This window comes from Lampetra fluviatilis, chromosome 11, assembly GCF_964198595.1.
Source record: "Lampetra fluviatilis chromosome 11, kcLamFluv1.1, whole genome shotgun sequence".
Taxonomy (NCBI): domain Eukaryota; kingdom Metazoa; phylum Chordata; class Hyperoartia; order Petromyzontiformes; family Petromyzontidae; genus Lampetra; species Lampetra fluviatilis.
Window position 1 is genome coordinate 5,106,753 of NC_136285.1, and position 17,910 is coordinate 5,124,662.

At 48.3% G+C, this 17,910-nt stretch overlaps 1 protein-coding gene across 2 annotated transcripts in view; it reads right to left on the bottom strand.

Moving 5' to 3' along the window:
- WASHC4 (WASH complex subunit 4) overlaps positions 1 to 17,910 on the bottom strand; it is a 107,585-nt gene that overhangs the window by 25,156 nt on the left and 64,519 nt on the right. For both annotated transcript variants that reach the window (XM_078860831.1, XM_078860830.1), the window contains exons 24-26: positions 5,068 to 5,172; positions 3,514 to 3,648; positions 2,553 to 2,661 (exon numbers count right to left, since the gene is read on the bottom strand). In XM_078860831.1, the coding sequence (XP_078716957.1) occupies positions 2,553 to 2,661; positions 3,514 to 3,648; positions 5,068 to 5,172 (349 nt within the window). The remainder of the gene's footprint in view (positions 1 to 2,552; positions 2,662 to 3,513; positions 3,649 to 5,067; positions 5,173 to 17,910) is intronic.

The following is a 17,910-nucleotide window of genomic DNA, read 5'->3' on the forward strand; positions in this document are numbered from 1 at the left end:
AATAACCTGTCATTTCTCTCTGTTTCTCTCTCATTGCATTCATCTCGTCGACTGTACCACACTCTGCCTCTCTTGCTCCATGCATCTCCAGCCTCTCATCCTGCACACATCCTTCCTGCCTCTGCTCATAACCAAATTGCTCTGATTTAGAAATGTGCCACTGTTTCAATCTGCCTATCTCCAGGCGGAGATAACAGTTGTTAAGCGGCAGGTCGACAGCGTCCATAGAGGTTCGCCTTTTGGCTATTTCTGACTTTCACGACCGTGTGCTCGGAGTCCCGGTGGGTTCTTCATCAGTGCTGTCTCGGCTCCTGAGAGCCTCGGCTCTGGGGAGCCCTACTAGGCGGCCAGCGTCGGTGGCCCCTTGGGGTTTAAGCTGGATACTCTCATGTGCCCCCTCCCTCCCCCGTTTGAACCGATGGCTACGGTTTCAGAGTGGTTAGTGACCTTAACCCTTTCCCATTCTGAGACGTCTGTAAGTTGCAGGGTGTGTCCCATTCACTGCTGAATCTCGGAATGTGTAAGTGGTTAGCGTTAATTTTAGAGAGGCATAGTGCCGCTGTTTTTAAAGACATTGTACTCACCGCAGAGAATTGTAGCGACATGACCGCACCCTATGATAGCTGGTGCCAAACTGTGCCACACGCCCTCTAACGTGGCCTTTTACTTACGATTCCATTTCAATGAAGTACGTCATCGGAATGGGAAAGGGTTAAAAAACATCTTTTTGGTGGCCATCGTGAATGGCCAAAAGGGCGGCAGAACTGCAGGCATTGTCGGCCCATACCGCTTCGTGCACTTCCAGTTGGACAAGGTTGCGTTGACGATTTCTCCTCAATTTTTGCCTAAGGTAGCCTCGACCTTTCATTTGCAGCAGAAGCTGCATTTTACAATGTGTCCTGCGCTGTTCACTTTGGACAAAAGAGCGCTCCACACCTTAGATGCGGTGAGAACATTCAAATTCTATCTCCAGAGGACAGCGGGCTGGCGGAAATCGCAGTAGCTGTTTCTCCTGTAATTCCGTGTGGCCAAAGGAGTGCATTAGGAACTGCTCTACTCGCCAGCTGAGAAGGATCCCCCAGTGGGGTTGATGGCCCATTCCACTAGGCTAGTGGCGATTTCATGGGCCAGGGCATCCAACATGTCGTGTCAGTGGATGTCATTTGCAAGGCGGCTACTTGGAGGTCGCCAAACACACGGTTGATATTCTTGGTTCTTTCGGTAAAGTCACGTAGAAGGGAAATAATAAAATAATAAATATATATTTCCCTTCTACGTGACTTTACCGAAAGAACCAAGAATATGAATCCCTGCAGTCACGAAAGCTTTAAATCTAAATTTAAACACACGGTTGTCCAGTATGACAGACTGGACACCTTGGCTTCGCAAGACGCCTTCTTCGGAAGAGCGGTGTTGACTGCTGCCATCTAATGAGTAGCCTCTCCCTCCTCCAGGTACCAGCTCTGCTATGGTTGCTGAATGTTACAAATAACATTGGACCGGTGGCCGGCTGTATACGATAATGAAAAAAAGAGGCATGGTACCTTGGAAAAACTCATTTCGCTCATACATACTGCTGGCCACCAGTTCCCCACCCATGCGTCCCCACAAACGGCTACTTCTCGCGATCATTGGGTGAGTCTGCCAGGGTTCATCTTTCGATGAAGAGGTAAATGGCATATATTAGTTCTGCCTGTGTCCATAGCCTCCTTTCAATATACTTACACTTTCAATATGAGTGTCCACTCCTTGTGCTCTGTTCAGTGTCAGACTTCTCACTTCTCCCCCTCTTCTCTACATGGCCTAAGTTGTGTCCATGGATGACGTTTGGGGCGGGGGCACACCCCCACAGCTACCCCTCCCCCCCAAACTTGCCACCATTATTAATCTATTTTCAGGAGTCCACAATTAAGATTAAAAAGACATTAATTTATATGCACCGGCGGTTCCTAATGTGAGACAAAACGAACCCCTGCCCCCCCCCAAATATAGAAGTCAAACTCTGCCTATTGTTTGTGTCCGTGGAAAGAGAGTATTTCATGCTTTGTGTGTCCACCTACTGGGAGTGTGCTTTGCTACCAATAGTGAGGCTAATGGGTTAGGCCAGGGGTCGGCAACCAAAATAACAAGAAGAGCCATTTCTTTCCAATTCGGTACAAAATTCAGTATTTCAAGAGCCGCAATGCATCTGAGTACATACTGTACATACGTACATATCGTCAAGAAGCAGTCCGTAAAGAGTTAGGCGATGGGGAAGCACGAATATGGTTGTGAAGGGCACTTAGTGCCTGCTTTTAAAAACCTCATCCGCAACGCGTTCCATGGTCTGAGAGAAATTTCTGAATGTTTTGATAACACTAGACCGGTGTGGCCAGCAGTATGGGACAAGAGAAACACGTTTTCACCAGGGTACAAAACCTAATTTTCAGTGTATTATTTTAATAAAAAAATCAACTTTTCCTCCCTCCAGCAAGAGGCGAAAAAGGTCAGACAAATACGTCATTGTGCCTATTCGAGGTAACACCACAGACGTACAAAGAACACAACCTTACCGATCTGACTGATGAGCTGCCGGAACTGGTCCAGGTAGCTCTGTCCATCCGAGCTCACTCCCAGCTTGCGAATGCCGCGGTTGAACTTGTCTGCACGTTCAAACGGGTACTGCCAACACCAGCAAGCAGAATTGTAAATCATATAACCATGACCATCACACAAGCTGGAAGGGTGTGAACATTGATACTAATTTATCCTAATCAACTAATTTTGTGATTTAAAATGTGTTATTGTATATTTGACTAAACTATCAAATACGATATTCACTTTGATGCAATTGTCATACAGCATATGCAAATTTGATAGTATTTCCAAATTACATTAATCAACACCTCATAGATAATTTGTATTATGACCACAAAACAATCATTTTTCCATAGCACTTGTCCAGGTATTTTCTTAAAAGCCTAGAAATGCTGTGAATGTTAGTGCAGGCGTGATTAATTGTTTACACTGTTTTATTTATTTATTTGCACGCAGATATGCGTGAATCAATATCCATGATGCATAGACACTATATTTATGTTTTAAAAAGAGTTTATGCTAGACTATTTTCCACGATGTGAATAGCTAATCATACGTCTGCTGAAATTGGCAATATGGAGGTTTTCAACTTGTGCGTAAAGTCTGCCACGCCATTTGCAAATGGCACTGAATCCTATGGTAGAAATTCTACATTCCTATGTTGGGAATTTCACAATAAAAATATTTTGTCACAGGAATTCTCACAAAAATCCTTAAAGTGCTCTTAACCCTTGACACAATAGGGGACACACCTTCCCAAAAACTATCCAAAAGGACTGTTTTGTCACATGGCAGTAAAACTAGATATTTCTTGTTATTCTAAGAGGCAGAATTTAGCCAAACCAAGTGTAAAACCAAATGCAACGGCATATTTTGTGCAGTCATCTATGATTGGGCTGAGATTGTTACAAGCAGCGACAATTATGCTGAGGTCACCTTTGGGTTGCTCTGGTCCTTTGTCTCCTTAAAGAAGCGAATGTCCTTGATAAGCCGCGACTTGATGTGCTCGTCGTACATGAACTGGCTGAAGATGAAGAACTTCTTCCTCAAGAACTGGTACGTGAAGTTCACCTGCAGAGCGACACCGGAACACAGCTTCGGCGAAAGAAGGCGATTGCAGAGCGAGATCAAACACTGCAAACATGAAATCACTGCATTTTTCTGGAATCTAATTTTTTTACTAATTTGACATACGTGCGATTTGAGAAAGGGTTTTTATTTCAGAGACAGAAATATTTGTTGCTAAGATCTGCATAGGATTCTTCCATTCATTTTAAGATTATATCTCTGTTATGTGTCTTTTAAGAGGATCTACCATCTGTGAACTCTCAATCATCAACCTTATTTTTACTGATATACACTCAATTCATTGGTATGACATCTTCAATCATTGTGAATCAATTTACAGAGTTATATATATGTCTTCAATATCTTATTATGCATTTCTATCTCTTTTGTAACTCTCCTCTTACTCCAAATGCCTTCTTTGTTGTTTCAGGCAATACGAAAAAATTGTTTCTCAGATGAAGAGCAGGAAGTGGAATAAATTATGCTTGATGTATACGCTGCCCTTCACAGTATGACTAAAGGTTATTGGCGCAGATTGTGCAATTGTGAACATTATTAAATAAGTGGGACCAATCCTCTGAATAAAATACGGAAAATATTTGCGTATGTGTGTATAAATTTATTTTGGTAAGAATCCTTGAGTCACAATCAGAAGGTTGTGAGAGTTAAAATCACAGTTTGGGAGTTTAACTCAGCCCATCATCTCTACAGGATCGATAAAGTTAGTACCAATTTGTAGAAGGAGACCAATCATTGTCCTATTGAGGAAGAGGCCCACACCATAGAAAACACGGGATATATTTCCACCAACAAAGCGAAGTGATGATCACAAAAGTGCAATTGACGTATCACTGGATCATACCTAATTTAAAAGAAACCACAAAGTAGCATGCAGACATATAGCGAGAATCGCATTGGTAAAGTAATCAGCATCGGGATAACCACAGCCGGAAGAGGCTAACAGTGGCACACAAGTAAAAACTGACTATACGTGTGTATTGGTGGAAAAAATTACGTTTGTGAAGAGAATGACTGGGAGAAGTGTTGCATTTTGGGGAAGTTGTCACGCCACACACCCAATGCAATTTTATGAAAAAGCATTTTAAAGGCAGATGCTACCAAACACAGAGTGTGTGCCCTGTATACACACCACATAGGTTGTGTGAACTGGCACATGGGTTATGTGACCAATCTGACATGCATTTTACGAATCAATAATGGAAAAAAAATGCAAAGTTACATTACAGTGTGCCATGACACAGGGATACAGCACTTGTGGTCCTAACGTCACTTCAAGTCTTTTTTACGCAATGCTAAAGATCAAACGTGTGTCAGGTAGCCCATGCGTATCCATAAGAGCAATGTGTTTTCTCTTTAGTTTTCATTTAACAAAGAGGGAGAGTGTGAATGATTGCCCCACACCGTAGTATTCATGATGCCCGTGCCGTGGGTTCGGATGGAGTTGGCAATGTGCCGGATGTTGATTGTATTCAGATGCTTGTTGTTGCTGGATCGCTCAATGAATATCTGCAAAAAAATACACAAAATGCACAGACAATGAGCCGTTTGCAAGCACCTATTAAGACAAGCAAAGCAACATTGTGGAATTATGTGGCTAGCACCACTTCTCTCTGTCTCCCAGGCGGTGATGTTCATACACTTCGCATGGTACTAAATTCACATGGTCCTCAATAAAGGAGGTGCAGAATAGGTCAGATATTGACCCTTTCCCCTTCCGAGACTGCAAGTTGCAGGGTGGGTCCTGTTCACCCCTGAATCTCGGAATACGCAAGCGGTTTTATGTAAATTTTAAAAAGAGAGGGGTAGCGCTGCAGCATTTCAAGACATTGTACTGACCGCAGAGAACTCTATCGACACGACCGCACTCTATGATAAGCTTACATCAAACTGTGCAACATGCCCTACCGCATGGCCTTGTAGGAGCCTCGGTACCGATAAAGTTATTTTATTCTAGTATTTATTCCGGCTCTGTTCCGACGACGTACACGTAGGTCGATGTATGTACACGTACGTATAAAATTATGCTGTATGCCCCAAATCTCATTGGACCATGCTAGCTAATGAAGCTAAGCCTGATTTGTGCTTGGTTGGTTGATTACAAGTGTATAGGTGTTGTAGGCGTATTGCTGAGGGCTGCGAGGTGCCAGTACAAAAATGGCAGACATCACGATAGATTTGTTCCACTCACTGATTTGAGTCCGTGTGGACTGAATGTGTCTATGCGAAGCGTTTCAGTGTTTATATTCCATCACGTACGTCGAGTTCCTGTTTCTACTCACATGCCAAACACTCCTTAAATGGAGGTTACCAAACAACCAAATGAAGAACCCTTTTAAAAAGTCTTAACACTCAAATATTATTACATGGCCAGGAATCAAACTCAGGTTGCTTGGATCTTAATGCAGAATGCTGGCTACTGCTCCTCATACACACATGCACACATACAAAGATAGTCTATAAAAAAAGCCACATCAGAAACAAAGACAACACACAATGAAAGCCCCGTTCTTTAAACAAGATAATAAAAAAAACACAATGAATGCATGAAATGTCTCTGAAACTTGAAAGCTATCAGCAGTTGCAGTTATCTTCAGAGTATTCTTCTCTGTATGTTTGAGAATAAAAGCAGCCACGTGCATTCAAATAAACGGGGTTAAAAGTGACACCAAAAGCAAAATATTTCCATCTATGCCGACAGTAAGGACCTACTCCCAGGGTCAAATATGCTTAACTAAACTCATGGCTCCGTACAATAGTGTACCATGCTTTTTTATCAGTGTCACATTTCATCATCACCTCATTTGCAGTACTGTACAGCCGGGCACAACGTTACAATACAAAAACAAATTTATGATGCAATACAAAACAAGAATAATATACGTGAAGCATCAATGGAATAAGCATAAGCCTCCTGCACTGCAATAAAACAAACTCAACTGTTGTATGTGCACCACTTGCATGGCCTCACTTATGCTATTGGTATTTCTGGAAAAGGCTTTGCTCCACAAATCAAATGGATACAATCTGGTAGAGAACATCACCTGCTCGAGTCAAAGCCAAGCTCCTAGTTCCTAATCAATGGCATTCTATTGTCTGTGACGGAAAGGTACTCTATAGCTACACAGATGTCAATCCGACACCATTATGATAATTTTCCTTAAGATATAACATCAACCAAGCTGGCATGCCAGTTTTATATGGCAAAGCGAACTTCAGCAATTGTTTCTTGCTGTGGTTGTCCCACCTGATGACGGATGCTTGTGTTGCGCCCGAAACGTCATGATTTAATTAATTGTAATTTATACCTACGTGACTTTACCGAAAGAACCAAAGAGTAAAACGTAGTGACATTCTCATTAAGCCTCAGGAGGTGACTCAAGAGATTCTTAGCCTGGATTATGAACAGTGAGCAATTGCAGCGACCTCTTGGTCACTCTGTAAAATTAATAACAAACCCTCAGAATTTCAGAATCCTTTTGAAACTCCAATTAAAACAGCGACTGGTAAACTCCGTGGAATGTTTTGTAGGACTCAACTTATGCATCGGATTTAGATTTTTTTTTCCATTATATAAAAATTACACACGGGAAATTAAAAAGAATCCCTGCATTTAGCCTCATTGATAGGGAGAAACACAGTTGGTGAGCACCTATAGTGACATCGGGCATGTCACTGTATGGTGCCGGCCTGAGAGGGCCACGGCACGCGATGCATTGCCATCGCGTACAACCCGTAGGCGGGTGTAGTACGAGCCCTAGCGGGGCTTGGCGTGCACTGGGATAGCTCGGGCACCACGCATAGCGTGTCATGCGGGTTCCCACAAGAGGGAATGTGTCAGCCCAGGGGCAGGGTTGCCCCGGGCCATGGCACTCGGGTTGACCGGGGAGAGCTCTCGAGAGGGATCGAGAGACAGCTAGAACGCTCGAGAAGGCGGGCGGGACCAAGGGCGGAGCAGCCCCGACCAAGGGGGATATAAGGTGGGTCCCTGAGAGGGACCAGGGTCGCTGCATTCTACAAGCTGGAAGCTCTACACCTACAAGCTGGACGCTCTACAGGCATCAACAAGTGGCCGGGACCCGAGTGAGGGTCAGACCCTTCGTATCTCCTCCGTATAGGGTAGTTAGCTGGGTGGCCACCACCCTAGGCTGTATCTAGTGTAGGGGCAGTTACCCCTTTTTGTTACATGTTGATGTTACAAATAAATGTGTTGCCTCTAAAGAACAACGGCTGCGACTCAGTTGGACTCACTACACACCTATTTTGGCTAGAAATTAAAACAATGTGCAAATCTAACAGGCATCACTCATGCTTGGTCATCTTTGTTTCCTAGCACTGATGTTTACACATCGTAAACAGGCCATCATTAAGATTGAGTCAACTGTGGCTAAGACCAAGGATATGTTCACATACAACAATTCAATATCAATCAGAAAAAAGGACACCGCAAAAGCCCTGCTCGAGTCACTGAGCTTGGTGAACAGACAGGTGGCACAAAACAGCAGAGGCGCTTAACTTTACAAGAACGTGCCATGTACAGCAGCGACTCCAGATTACAAACTTTCCCGAGTCAGCCCTGATGACATTGCTGGACAGCTAATCAGAAATTCACGAGCGCCAATCGACAAAAAACACAACACTTAAAATATTACAAAAAAAAACCTCAACCGCACTCTCGACCGCTGGCAACAAAACTCTGCATTCTCCGGTCCTTTCTCAATAGGGGGGGGGGGGGGGGGAGTAGATTCTGGTATTGCTCAGATGAAATACGGCAAAGCCACAGGGACTACAAGCGGGAAAATGGCTGGCCACTTTCTTCAACGAAATCCCCTGCTTAGTTGTCGTACCAAAGGGGTGGAAAGCAGCGAAGATTGTAGCCATTTTTAAACTTGGTAAGAACGCATCTGATGCTAAAATATACCGCCCAATTTCCCTCCCCAGCGTCATTCTACGAGCTAAGGGAGCGACTCCTGCTTCAAAGGTGGAAGCCTATGCTCAAGGATGTAGTCCCCAGGGAACTAGCCGGGTACAAAATGGGCCCAAACTTCTGTGATAAAGTGCTTTGATTTAACAAGTCATACGGAGGCAGGCTTCAAACGTCCGCTCAAAACAGCAACGGCGGTCATCGACCTCCTCTCGGGATACGATACCGTATGGCGGAAGGGTCTCCTGCTAAATATTCCGACAGCCGTGCCTTGTTGCCCGACAGACTCATCACAGCAATTCTGAGCTGCTGATGGTTCACCGTCCACCTTGGTGAAGCTGCCAGAAGCCCATGAAGGTTTAACAATTGACTCCTGCAGGGATCCATTCTTGCCCCAGCGCGATTTAAACTCTACACCAGCAACAATCGGGCAACATCCTCCCGCAAGTTCACATACGGAGATGACATCTCGCTGAAAACCCAAGCCCAGACAAAACAGGACATGGGAAAGATCATCGAAAAAGATAAAAAGACCTTATAAGGAGACTTTAAGAATTGGAGGCTTAAGCCCAATGCTTCCAAGAGCATCCTATCCGTTTTCTACCTGAACAACGACCAATATATATACGAAAATATTCAATGTCAACTTCTGTGGAACACTGCTAACACACGATCACCACCCCCGCTACTTATGAGTTACTCTCGACCAGATGCTCATCTATCGCCACCACATCGGACAAGCCCGAAAGAAAACAAAACCACGAGGGATCAATATACAGAAATTTGCGGGCACGTGCAAAAGTTGAACGAAATCGTGGGGTATGACTTTGGATGTGGCAATCAAAAAGGTCATCGAGTACCCGACTGTGGAAGGACCAGGCTTCTCCGTCCTACGACAATCATGTATGTTGAACTTCTTTCGGACCGTAACTATCCAACCGTGTGAATCAGAGGTGCGGGCGAAAAACATAAAGCTAAACGTAAAAAGTAGTTCTAAAAGATAGTTTTCAATCTAGATTTAAAATCAACCACACTCGAACGCAACGTGGGAAATGCGCGTATACCTTCCACAAACGGAATGTAAAAAAATCAATAAACTGGGATTGTGGTGAATCCAAACCATCAAACCACATCACCGGCTAATGCACTATCCATACACATGCTGGCAGTGGCACTTCAATTCATATAGTGTTGACTGCCTCCTTGGATTGGTTGAAATAACTTACCATTCAACTATCAAATGTTTAAAAAATGTACCTTTTCCCCCTGCCATACAAAAGAGAGAGAGAGACAGATATTGTAATGTGTTGGAATACTCACAAATCAACAGGCCTGCATCATGGTCAAGTGGAAAATAAAGCTCCTAGGGTTTGTGAGAGGTCTGTCTATTAATGTGCGTGAGTTTTTCGCAGGTACTCTGGTTTCCTCCCACTTGTAAAACATTCCTTTAAAATGAAATGGCCAATGCAAGGCAATATAAGACTCCCTTGCTGCTGGAGTCTGTAGACTTCGGCTTTCTGGAATAAATTCAAAATTTAAAGTCAGGACACCACATACGTTGCCAGGCAGCAACCACTTAAGTGGAGTGATATCTCGGATGAGTCACTGAACCAAACCATGTTTTTTCATTTCCCATATTCTGTCCAATATGGTGCAGCAGTAACGTCTCGTATTCTTAGAGTATAACATTTCTGACACATATGTTAAGTTAAAGAGAACCGGTGTTAAATAGTGGTACAATATGACAAATATTGAAAGTGCACACTTTATTTGGAGCTTTTGTGACTGCAGGAATGATTCTTTGGTTCTTACCAAAGAACCAAAGAATAATTGAAAGTGCACATTGTGATAAATCCAAATGATATTTCTATTTGGAAAGGATGGGCAAAAATGGAAATATGATTTACGTGTTGGATATTTGTTCTGCTTGTGACCAAATACGTTTTGGACGCTCACATTTTGGTACTCTATACAGCTAAATTGTATTGCATTGTGTGAACAGTTTTATCATCTATGTATATAAAAGGGAAATTTGTGAATGTGTGTCTGTTCAGAATGTTTAGCATACATCCCGACATGCAACAAACTTGATGGTCCGACTTACGATATTTCGATCTTACGATGGCGATAGCGATATAACAAAAATTGTAAAATATTTAACATTTCGCACGGCAGGCAAACGCAGCAGCGTACGAGGTACGATACTGTACGTTGGGACGCTGCCGGGATATACTGTACGCATACAGTACGATACGGTAAATTGCTCTGTTTTGCTAAATTATCACCATTCTTTAAGACTCCTGGGTAGGCTAGGCCATTTTCGAATTACGATATTTTCGACTTACGATGGGGTTGTCGTAATGCATCTCCATCGTAAGTCGGGGACTACCTTTATAGTGTAGCAACAGTACCGAGTGAGTGGTACTGTATGGGCGGAGCCTCTCTTCCTGGCACCTGAGTGAGTGTAATAAGAGCGACCATCTCCTGTATTATTGTGGGGCGTACATTGTTTATACAGTTACGGTTTATCTATAGTAGGGATTGTATCTGGGGTAAAGGTGATGGGGCGGATCCACCAGGGAAGCCTCCGGAACGTTCCCGAAGGTTCCAGGAGGGGCGTGGCCAGAGGCGGGGCTTAGTCGCCGAGGAGCGAATATCAGCCGGGGGCGCAGCAACATGCGGGGTCGGTGTGTGAAGATCAAGAGGAGCTCCCCGTCGCTGCTGCCCCGCCATCTCCATCAGCCACGTGGCGGCTCGACCTCCAGCCGCTCCCTAGCGCGCCGTCAGCCAGCGGCGTGTTGGTGAGCGGGCGAGCGCCACGTGGCGCGGGGCAGCGCAGCCACCCGAGTGGTTCAACATCCGCAGAGAGAGAGGAAACCGAAACTGTACCGAAAGATTTCTTAATAAATAACTTGAAGTTCTTACCGTGTCGGAGCCACTCATTACATGAGAATAAAAGGGAACAGGTCGGGTGAGGTGATGACAGTCTGGGTGAACCCGAGAGGGAGGAGGTGAGAGGAACACGTGATGTGGGTCCTGAGTCGTCGAGAAAGATCTGGAAAAGGGGCGTGGCTAAGGGCAGGGCCTGGCCACGCCGCAGCGGATAAAAGCCGAGTCCCGGTGGGGATCGGGGTTGTTCATCCCTGGGAATAAATCCTCCGTCTTCGTGGGTCTTTGGTTTCCGGTCTTCGTGCACGTGGACCAGGCAGCGTGTTGGCTGTCCTGGTCCGATTTAATAGTTGTCCCATCCAATATGTAAATAGTCATCCTTCCAAGTGTATATAGTTAGTTAGGAGCGGTGATCACCACCCTATGTCGTTAACCTGTTGAAGTTTAGAGTTACCTGTTGCGTTAGTTAATAAAACGTGTTGCCTCCAAGTTTCACGTGTGCGCCTCAACTGTACCCATTACAAATGTAACAAAACATTGGTTTAAGTGAAACATTTTTCATATTCTTGTTTTTTTTTTTTCGGTAAAGTCACGTAGAAGGGAAGTAATAAAATAATACAAATAAAACATAATAAAATTATTCTCACGACGTTTCGGCTACAACGCAAGCAGCCGTCTTCAGGTGAAGAATGAGACACTGCCAAGCTAGGAGCTTATATATAAGCTGGGTTGGAGGTGGAAGAAGAGCGCCTTAACAAAAGAATGTGCATATCAAGAGGAATTTAGCATATTCATGGGAAATGCGTAGGAGGTGAGCGGGGGGGTTTCAAAGTCATATTATGCCCATGCAGTATGCAGGATCAGCAGCACCAAAGGGAGGGGGGAAGGGGGTAGCATTAACAAAGGGAGGGAATGTTAATGGTGTAATGCGGGCGTAAGCGACCTTCCGGATGTGACGTCACGGGGGGTGGAGTCATGTGACGTGGGGGGAAGGTTCGGGTCCTTAAGCGGGTAAACCGGAAGGGGAAGGCAGTCGGGGTGTGAGCGGAAAAGAGTGAGGCCACGCGGGCGAGTGTGGAGAGGGGGGGGCGCCGACGGCCATCGGGAGCCAACCCCGAAGATAAGAGGAAGCTGCGGAGTGGTGTGCAGCTGCAGAGGAGACAGCCAGAAGGGCTGCGTGTTAGAGGCAGCGGTGTGGCTGCCAGGAGGAGCTGCGGAGAGAGAGAGAGAGAGGGCTGCGTGTTAGAGGCAGCGGTGTGGCTGCCAGGAGGAGCAGCGGAGAGAGAGAGAGACAGCAAGAGGCTGTCAGAGCTGCGGAGGGAGAGGAGTTGCAGCGAGTACAGCCAAGGGGGGCTGTGTGAGAGAAACAGCAGCGGAGCTGCTGTTGTGGATCGGGCCGACATTGGAGTCAGCACCGTGGAGAAGCTACAGAGTAAAGACAGCCGTGTGGGTGTACAGCACGAACCGAATAAAGGACACTGAGCCAGACATCGTGGTCCAGTCGTTTATTACACTGGTGTCGGAAGTGCAACGGCATGTCGAAACAAGTGAGGAAGAAAGTTAATCCGGCGCCTGCATCGGCTTCTTCGTCCGACGACGACGAACTCCCTCCAACCACGGATCCTGTTGGGGTGGTGGAGGAGAGCCCGGCTGAGGCGACCACGGGAACGGGAGTGGAGGATGTTGGCGCGGTGGCGGGTCCGTCGACATCATCAGACGCGGATCAACGATGGCAAGCGATGGCGGTACAACTGGAGGCACTTATAGACGTCCTGGCGCATCTATGCCATCTCGTCGCGCCAGGGACGATGGATGTTGCAAGTGGTGCTCCGCGGGCCGCCACGTTGCCTGTCCTGCCGCCGCCATTGCCCACGCGGCAAGAGGCCGCCATTTTGCGCGCTCCGTGGCGCCAAACCGCCATCTTGGCCACGCCGCGGGCCGACGCCATTTTGAATTTGCCATCACAACCACCACCATTGGAAGACGGCGGGAAGAGGAGTCGGAGTCGCCACCTTACAACGGTTAAAGAATTTTCCGTCGGTGGGGACTGGAGCGCGTTCGCCTGCCGCTTCTTGGCGGCGGTACGCACAGCAAGATGGACCGATGCGGAGGCTTTGGAGGTGTTGCCGACTCTCCTGGACGACGAATCTGTCCGATTCTTCCGTTCCATAACGACCGATAAGAAGGCAACTTTATGTGGTGTTTTTCAAGAAATGGCCGATGCTTATGAGCCACCAGATGATGCGCATCGGCGATTCGCTCAACGACAACGAGCACCAGAGGAGTCGCCCGTGGCGTTCAGGGGTGCGGTGCTGGAGCTGGCCATGGCAGCTTATCCTGAGACGCCACAGGACCTGCTCGAGCCTCTCATATTAGGGAAAATGTTGGAGCTGTCTCGGGATCTAGGGATCCCCATGCCTGTGTGTGGGCATGAGAAGCTAACTTCCCGGACGGCTGCTAAGTGTCTCGATGCGCAATTCAACCTCCGTCGCTGGAAACAAGTGGCGGCGTGGACGGGGGGGCCCGTCAAAGAAGGGGATGCGCTGGGTTGGAACCCTGCGCAGGCTGTCTATGTTCCGGATGACCGGGGCCCTCAACAACTGACGGCCGCCTCCGCTCCATGGACGGGACGCGGCGGGCCGAGACCGCGCGCGGCGCTACCAGAACGGGGCCGTCAGGAGGCGAGGCCTGCGCTTCGGCGCAACGACGCCGAATGTTTCCGCTGCGGGCGTAGGGGCCACTACGCCAGAGACTGCTGGGCCCGCTTCCCGGCTCCGCCGCAGCAGGAGGCCTCGGCACCGGTCAAGTCGGCTAAAGATCCTCCGAAACAGGCATGTCGGCACGCACCAGACACTCGGCAAGGCTTTACACCTCACCCATCACCGTCGTTGCGCCATCCTAACGTTGTGGTTAAAGCATGCCCTTCGACGGGGCCTTGTCGCTCGGTCACGCAATGGCGCAAGTTGGCACGGAGAGTCGTCGCGGCCGCTACGGGCTCGTCCACTGTACCGGGGTCTATACAAGGGGTGGACGTACGCATTTTGGTCGACTCCGGCGCGTCTGCGACTATTATTTCGGATGTCATTTTTCATCTGTTGGGCATCCCGCCGGGGGCTGTGCGTCCGGTTTATGGGTCGTGCGTCGCTGCGAACGGGGGTAGCATGGGTATCGTGGGTCAGGTGGATGCTAAGATATCTATTGGGGATGTGTCGGCCTCGGGTGTTGTGTTGATATCGAGATCTTTGGCGGTTCCTTGTTTGTTAGGCACCGATTTTTTGGCTAAGATGCCCATTTTGATCAAAATCAATGAGAATTGTATTGAACTGCCGGGGGGCCGTCAAATCTCGTTTCTGCCGTCGCCCTGGGGGCGACCTGCTTCGGCCGTACAAGTGCAGGCGCTGTCCGTCGCATCTGTGGACATCCCACCTGGTACACAGATGCTTATACCCTTGCGGTATCGGAAGCCCCTGCCTGATCGGCTAGGAGCAGTAGGGGTCTTGTTGTCACCGTCCGCCGCGATAACAACCGGGTTGGCGTTAGTGGGGGCACAGACCATCGTCCGGCCGGATCAATTACCGTTTTTACAGGTGCTTAATGCGGGGGGAGAAAACGTCCGTGTCCCGGCCGGTACGGTTGTGGCACATGCCACTACGGCGTTTGCGACCCATGATTGTCCACATAGCCGGGGAGTTGTTGCTGGGGTTTCCGAGCCAAGGAGTTCGGATGATCGTTGGGTTGCTCATTTATGTGACGAAAATTCTTCCCTGTCCATGGAGCAACGTGGTGCGCTGCGTAAATTGTTGTTGACATATTCCGATGTGTTCAGCTCCGATGATTTGGATTTGGGCCGCACTTCGTTGCTTTACCATCACATTGAGACGGGCGATGCTGCCCCTATTCGATTAAATTCGCATCGGATGAGTCCTGCGGAGCGAGAACACGTACGGGGGGCAGTGGAAGACATGTTGGCTGCGGACATTATATCGCCATCTAACAGCCCATGGGGCGCTCCAGTCGTCTTGGTTAAGAAGAAGGATGGCAAATTGCGATTTTGTGTTGATTTCCGCAAATTGAATAAGATATCGGTGGCAGATGCGTACCCCCTGCCGCGTATGGATGACTCCCTCGACGCATTGTCGGGGGCTAAGTTCTTTTCCACACTGGACCTCTCTTCGGGATTTTGGCAGCTTCCCCTTGACGAGTCCTCACGGGAGAAAACCGCATTCCGTACGCCGCAGGGGTTATTTCAATTCAACTGTCTCCCGATGGGATTGAATGCGGCCCCTGCTACATTTCAAAGATTGATGGAGCTCGTTTTGACGGGGTTGCAGTGGGAGACGTGTCTTATATATTTGGACGATATTATTGTCTTCAGCCGCACATTTGATGAACATTTGACGCGGCTGGAGACAGTGTTCACGAGGATGCGTTCTGCCAAATTGAAATTCAAACCAAAGAAATGTCACCTACTGCAACGGTCCGTCCGCTATTTGGGGCACATTGTGAGTGCTGAGGGAGTGTCCACGGATCCGGAAAAGAGGGCGTGCGTCCGGGATTGGCCGACTCCGGCCACCGTGGGGGATGTTCGGCGGTTTTTGGGATTTGCCTCGTATTACCGAAGATTTGTGCCGGGTTTTGCGACGATTGCGAGGCCCTTGCATCTCCTTACGGGTAAAGGACGGAAGTTTGTTTGGGGACAGCCGGAGGAGGCGGCCTTTCGGAGTCTGCGTGATCTATTGGCCACGGCCCCAACATTGGATTATCCCGATTTCGATCACCCATTCATTCTTGATACGGACGCGAGTGACACAGGTATTGGGGCGGTGTTATCACAGTCTAAAGGGGGTGTAGAGCGTGTCGTGGCGTATGGTAGCCGAGTCTTGTCTCCTGCGGAAACCCGCTACTGTGTCACTCGCAGAGAACTATTGGCGGTTGTTTTTTTCCTACGGAAATTTCGACCATACCTCTACGGTCGTTCTTTTATTGTGCGTACGGATCATGCGGCCTTGCAATATGCCCTTAAAATTGACCAGCCATCCGGACAGTTGGCACGTTGGTTGGACACGCTACAGGAATTTTCCTTCCAAATTCAACATCGGAAGGGAGTGCGCCATGCGAACGCTGACGCACTTTCCAGATTACCGCGGCGCGCCCCTTGTAAATGTGAGTCGGGGACGCATAGGTGTTCGCCGATTCCAAACCCCCCTCAGCCGCTTACGTTGGCCGTCGAGAAGTCGGACACTCCGATGGAACCGGGACCGGCTGACGGGGTTTTGAATCTGCCGCGGTCTGTCTGGATCCGGGAACAGATGATGGATGAGTCATTGGTGTCCTTGCGGAAGCGGTCTGCTAGGGACAATGGGAGTCCGAGTACGGCTATGGGGCCGCAAACCGCTCTCCGAGATGGTCTGCTTATGTGGCGGGAGGGGTTCCAGGAACGTTGGCGCCTGGTGGTACCAACGTCCTTGCGATTCGAGTTGATTAGAACCCTCCATTGTGACACTCTCTTACATTTAGGGGTGCAGAAGACCTTGTTGACGTTGCAACGTCATTATTTTTGGCACGGCATGGCGACAGATGTCGTAGGGCACGTGCGCGCGTGCCCTGCGTGTGCACGACGTAAGCCGCCGAAACATCCTTACGTGCTGCCTCTCCAGTCGATTCAGGTGTCTCGAGTCAATGAATTGGTGGCACTGGACATATTGGGACCTTTTCCACCATCGGCGAGGGGTAATAAATATTTGCTGGTAGGGGTTGAGTACCTCTCCCGTTGGCCGATGGCCTGGCCGTTGCCCGATCAGTCGGCCGCGGCCATTACCGACGCCTTTTTGTTTGGGTATATTATGGATAAGGGGGCGCCTGAGAGACTCCTCACGGACCAGGGCAGGAATTTCTCTTCTAAATTATTGGCGGAAGTGTGCGCGGGCCTTGGGACTAAGAAAGTACGGACATCCCCATACCATCCGCAGACGGATGGTATGGTTGAACGGCTGAACAGGACATTGTCTGCCATGCTTTGCCATACCGTGAGTGAACAACAATCAGATTGGGATCTGCACATCCCCGGGGTGCTTTCGGCGTACAGGATGACGCCTCATGCGGCTACAGGATATTCGCCGTTTTACCTTATGTATGGTCGGGAAAACGTGCCGCCGGTGGATGTGCAATTGGGAACTGGGGTGAAGGGACCTCGTAAACCACTTCCTGAATACATTCAGGACACGGTTCGCCGAGTCACGGAGGCGCGGGAGAATGCCCGCGTGGCTACGGCCAAAGCCCAGGCCCGGAACGAGCGATATGCGCGACGGTCTGAGGGGGAGTGCCCTTGGAAGGTTGGGGACCTAGCCTGGCTTCATTGTCCACAGGTACGTCCGGGGACCTCGCCGAAATTGCACAAACCCTGGCATGGTCCCGTACGCCTCATTGCGGTTCCC